The sequence below is a fragment of the Pimephales promelas genome, chromosome 9 (assembly GCF_988280905.1).
Source record: "Pimephales promelas chromosome 9, fPimPro1.hap1.1, whole genome shotgun sequence".
NCBI lineage: Eukaryota > Metazoa > Chordata > Actinopteri > Cypriniformes > Leuciscidae > Pimephales > Pimephales promelas.
Window position 1 is genome coordinate 37,766,527 of NC_142777.1, and position 5,602 is coordinate 37,772,128.

The following is a 5,602-nucleotide window of genomic DNA, read 5'->3' on the forward strand; positions in this document are numbered from 1 at the left end:
TCACTGAATCACTCACTCACTGATTCACTAACTCACTCACTGAATCACTTGCTCACTCTCTGAATCACTCACTCACTGAATCGTTCACTCACTCACTGACCAAATCACTCACTCACTCACTCACTGAATCAGTCACTCACTGAATCACTCACTCACTGACTCACTCACTCACTCACTGAATCACTCACTGAATCACTTGCTCACTCACTGAATCACTCACTCACTGAATCATTCACTCACTCACTGAATCGCTCACTCACTTACTGAATCACTCACTGAATCAGTCACTCACTCAATCACTCACTCACTTACTGAATCACTCACTCACTCACTCACTGAATCACTCACCAAATCACTTGCACACTCACTCACTGAATCACTCACTCACTCACTCACTGAATCATTCACTCACTCACTCACTTACTGATACACTCACTCACTGAATCACTCACTCACTGAATCACTTGCTCACTCACTCACTGAATCACTTGCTCACTTACTGAGTCACTCACTGAATCAGTCACTCACTGAATCACTCACACACTTACTGAATCAGTCACTCACTCACTCACTGAATCACTCACTTCTCGGAAGGAGGGGCTTCATAGAGACAGGAAGTAAACAGAGCGTTACTGACAGACTGGGAAGAGAGGAGCCGCAACAATGGAGAATATGACGAAAATAATCAACATTCAAGCAGAAAAACCTGTTTTAGTAGAGCCTAAAACACATGAAGACTCATTCCAAGGGAGACAATATGTAGTGAGTAATGTAGACGGCAACAAGCGGAGGTGTGTGGGACGAACTACATTTGTTGCCAAAAGTCACTCAAGCACTGTTTCTTTGTAATTGTACTCTGACAGATCCTTGGCTATCAGGAAACTGCAGAGCTCGAGTCGAGGCCCCTGACTGGCTGAGGCCCCGCTAATCCATGCATTGCTTTCTGGTGGATGGAGCCGGTGTGTGTGTGTGTGTGTGTGTGTGTGGTATGATGCAGTTTAAGCATGACCTTTCACATAGATGGACATTTATAGCAGGGTGTTGTTGGTTTTCTGTAGGAAGGTTTGGACCTCTTCTAGGCTGCATGTTTTGTTTGTGAAGGGGTTTAGATCGTGATAAGAGTAGTTTCAGGAAAAGCATCTCAATTTGTGACAGCGCTTTTAAGATAAATCCTCTTCTGGAGACGTCAGTCCTGGCTGAATGCAGAAATATAGTCCGACTTTAGATTAAGATACAAAATATGATGGATTACAGTGTGCATTCATCAGATACTATGTCCTTTAGCTGTAGCCTACCAGTCTTGAATTAGAAACAACCTTCTCTCTCTCTCTCTCTCTCTCTCTCTCTCTGTGTGTGTGTGTGTGTGTGTGTGTGAAACAAGTCATTTATGTTTCTTATAGTCACTAAGAGCCTTTAAGAGAGTTATGGGAAAGCTTCTCTTAGTCGACATTGACAGCCCTTTTAGTTCCCCACAGATAGAGACCGGGTTAGTTTTATTTCTATAATATATTTCTGAGGTCAGGTTTAAGTCCGTATGGACACAAATCTTAATATCTGGAATGTAAAAAAGTTACTTAACATTCATGCTTTTATTTCCCACAGAAAGAGAGAAAGAAAAAAGATGACCTTTTGTACCAAAAAGGGCTGTAAACAATTCATGAAAAAGTAAAAATGTACCAAATAACACATAAAATTCATCCTTTTGGCAACAGAAATAGAAAACATTTAAAAATAGCTGTGCATAAAAAATGTGACAACTTGCCCCAAACCTCCAACTTTTGACCTGAAAACACACTGTTGTTGACTCCTGGCGTTATTGCGTTAAATTTAAACATTTAGCCCAGGTAAAAAAGACGTCCAATTAAGTGTATTAAAAATGTTTTACATTATATTTGTATTGTACTAAAAACATATTTAAGTAGATTTTTAATACACTTAATTGTACATCTTTTTCACCTGGGACGTCATGTATTCTATAAATCTTCTTTTTTTTTCAGAGTTTGATACGCATATAATCAGACTTCAAGTCAAGGATAACACCCTTTTTTCTAAAATCGCAATTAAAAAATAAATAAATTGCACAGATACTAATTTAAGGCAATTTTGAAGGTGTTTAAAAGCAACATACACGTTATAATTGGCCCTTTGCCTGATGATGTCACAGTTACTGAGACAACTAGCCCCGGTCTCCTATAATAATAATAATATTTAATACAATAACCACATAATTATCCAGAAAACAAACATCTAACATTTAATAAACACTAAATCAACTAAACTGTGGAAAATATAGCCTACAGCACAATTTAATATTTAATGCCCTTTTTTTACATTTATACATTTTATAGGCAATATTTACAGGGAGTTTTGATAACATGTAAGTCAGTTATTTCTCACTTAATATATACAAACGTTATGTACATCAGTGGCACCAAGAATTATTTAATGTGTGAATGACATTGCATTAGGAAAAACAATCAAACCAGGTGGCGTGTTTTAAAGAAATATAGCTTAGTTGGGTTTTAAATGATAAAACAATTGATGACTTCATACTTAACCCAGTTAATTAAAACACATAGAGTGTTTCTTCAGGTATGGGCACGTATAATTCCATGTATAAATCTTAATGGAACAAGGGAATGGACCATTTAGCTTGAGATTCATATTCGTAAATTAATATATCTGTCAGCTCGAGAATCCAATATTTTATTAAATATGATGTTATATAATATTTGACATGCAAGACATGATGAATGGTTTCCAAGACTGTGATGAGCGAAGAAACACTTAATTGCTTAAAAAAAAAAGAAAAGGTAAAAGTATTTAGCAGATTCCACTCGGTTTGTTGTCATTCACACATTTAAACGTGTCCGAACACGAGTCTCTCAGGTCGGGTCGGGTCAGGTCAGGTGTGCTGCGTCGTCACGCAAACGATTTTCTTAATAGACTTCCTAAAGTCCCTGTTGAAAATCGTGTAAATGATGGGATTGACCGAGCTGTTACAGTATCCGATCCAGAAGAAGAGTTTGAACAGCGCGACGGGCGGCTCGCATCTCTCCCCGCAGATGGCCTGGAGACTGTAGGTGAAGAAGAACGGGAACCAGCAGAGGACAAACACCCCCATCACCACAGCCAGCACGAAGGTGAAGCGCTTCTCTCGCATCTGAGCCACTTTGGTTTTGGACACCACGGCGAGCTGTTTGCTGCTCTGCTCCTGATGGGAAGCCCAGGAGATCCTGCAAGCCCTCTGCGCGCCACCGCAGCGCGCGCCGTCCACCTTGCGCTTGGAGAAGCGCGAGCTCTTGTGTTTGCTGTCCGAAGTCGCGCTCTCCTCCAGATCGATATCGTCCAACTCCTCCTGCCCCTGGTTGCTGTCGGAGCTGTTGGTGCTCGGAGACTCCTTCTCGAACTTGGCTTTACGCACGAAGCACGTCTCGGATTGCGAAGGCTGCCTCTCCAACCCGTTCTTCGCCACGAATACGGTGGACGAGCGCTGTTTGGCGACGCGGTATATTTTACAGTACACCGTGATCATGATGAACCCCGGCGCGAAAAACGACACGACGCACGAGGAGAGGATGTACCAGGTCTCGTCGTTGATTAAACACTCCGTCTCGTTGTGTTTGGTCATGATGAGGGGTGGGAATGAGATGACGGCTGAAATGACCCACACCACCGCGATCATCGTCTTAATGCGCTTTGGTGTCCTCTTTAAGTTGTAGCTCACCGCTTTGGTGACGGACCAGTACCTATCCAAGCTGATGGCGCACAGGTGCACGATGGAGGATGTGCAGAACAGCACATCCAGAGCCAGGTAAAACGCGCACCAGGTGCTGCCGAAGTACCAGTGTCCCATGACCTCGTTGGCGAGTGAAAACGGGATCACGAGGGTGGCCACGAGGATGTCCGCGCACGCGAGCGACACGAGGAAGAGGTTCTGTGGCGCGCGGAGCGCGCGGCTGGTCAGAACCGCGACGATAACCAACACGTTCCCGACGATGGTGAGCAGGATGATGATGGAGACCACGAGGATGATGAACGCGGCGGCCGTGTCCGTGTACGGCCATGGTTTTGAGGTGATGTTTTCCGTTGCATTGGACTGAGTCACATCCATGCTGAGTCCATCTTTCTCACAGTCAGGTTAGTGTTTCCAGTTAGGTGGTGTCACCAGTGCACTGATGTAATGACGCGGGAAAAACTTGAGCTGTCAGTGCGCTCTGCGGACGCGATCGTCTCATGCTTGCGAGGTTAAAGCTGCTCATCGCGCGCGCAAAGACTTTTTTTTAAAAAAAATCCCTGTCCGGTTTCGACACGGAGAAGAAATATAATTCCAGAGTAGCTGCGCGCGTTCTGCCGGGCACGCTCCAGAGACGCGCACGCGAGTTCTACACACACACGCGCTCCACACCGGACTGAGTGTTCAGATGTGTGAGCTCGAGCTGGAGCTAATCACGTGACGTCATGCTGGAGTCCAACCCATCGCTGAACACACACACACTCAGACACATTCAAACGCATAGACACATACTCAAACAAACACGCACACACACTCATACACACACTAACCCTAACACAGATAGACACTCACACACAGTAGGTTAACCCTAAAGCACGCACACACACACACACACACGCATTCCTCTGGCCAAGTTTCACAGCTTACTTTTCTCCAAATTCTCCATCATAAATCCCATTTTTTTTAATGCGTTTCTCAACGAATTTCAACAATATTTCGTTTCGCTCACTGTTTACTTCTGAAATATAATTTATTTATTTTGGTTCAGTCTTCTCACCCGCTGGCTGTTGATGCTGCTCTTTCTCTGAACCTATTGCATTAATATTTCTTCTTTCATTTATAATTAAACACACACACACACACACACACATAGAGAGAGAGAGAGTGATAATGTTTTATAAATCTTTGTCTCAGTTTCCAGCATAACCTCTTCCTCGGCACTGTTGTCTTTGATTGTCCCGTGTGAATTTATATTTGTTTGAGTTTTGATTTCTGGGTCCTTTCATGAAACTGCTGCCGTTTGTGTGTAAAAATAACTTTAGCAAGAAATCGCTTATGCAGCGTTTACACAAAACCCAGTGCTTTTCATTGATTTTCATGTTTTTCCCTTTCTCTTTCAGCACAAGGAAGACTTTTTTTCTGATAAAAGCAGAATATGATCTAATTAGTTTATGTAATACTGTTAAAAATAGGCCTACATCAGTTTTTGCAGTTTATTGAGCTACTCTATTTAGAAATATCAGCATTATTCTCGATCTAAGAAGCACCAAGTTTCATGACTTTCAGCACAACAATTGTAATGTCAAGTGAAACTGTCTGAAGGCAAATTTATACTTTATCATTAATTAAATTGTATTAATTTTAAGATGGCAGTGCAACGTATTAAAGGAGTAGTTTACTTTAAAAACAAAAAACGTTTGCTGATAATTTACTCGCCCCCATGTCATCCAAGATGTCCATATCTTTCTTTCTTCAGTCGAAAATAAATGAAGGTTTTTGATGAAAACATTCCAGGATTTTCTCCATATAATGGACTTCAATGGGGACCAAACGAGAGTTTCAGTGCAAACTGTTCAAAGGGCTTTA

General features: G+C 42.2%; 1 protein-coding gene across 1 annotated transcript; it reads right to left on the reverse strand.

Moving 5' to 3' along the window:
* Window positions 1-401: 401 nt before the first annotated feature.
* adra2da (adrenergic, alpha-2D-, receptor a) lies at window positions 402-4,405 on the reverse strand. Its single transcript, XM_039655043.2, has one exon. It carries the CDS (start codon window positions 4,112-4,114, stop codon window positions 2,906-2,908), a length of 1,209 nt encoding a protein of 402 aa, XP_039510977.1. The 5' UTR covers window positions 4,115-4,405; the 3' UTR covers window positions 402-2,905.
* Window positions 4,406-5,602: the final 1,197 nt, after the last annotated feature.

Bases quoted from the DNA above. Each gene is read 5' to 3' on its own strand.
- adra2da (XM_039655043.2), bottom strand. From the start codon at position 4,114: ATGGATGTGACTCAGTCCAATGCAACGGAAAACATCACCTCAAAACCA.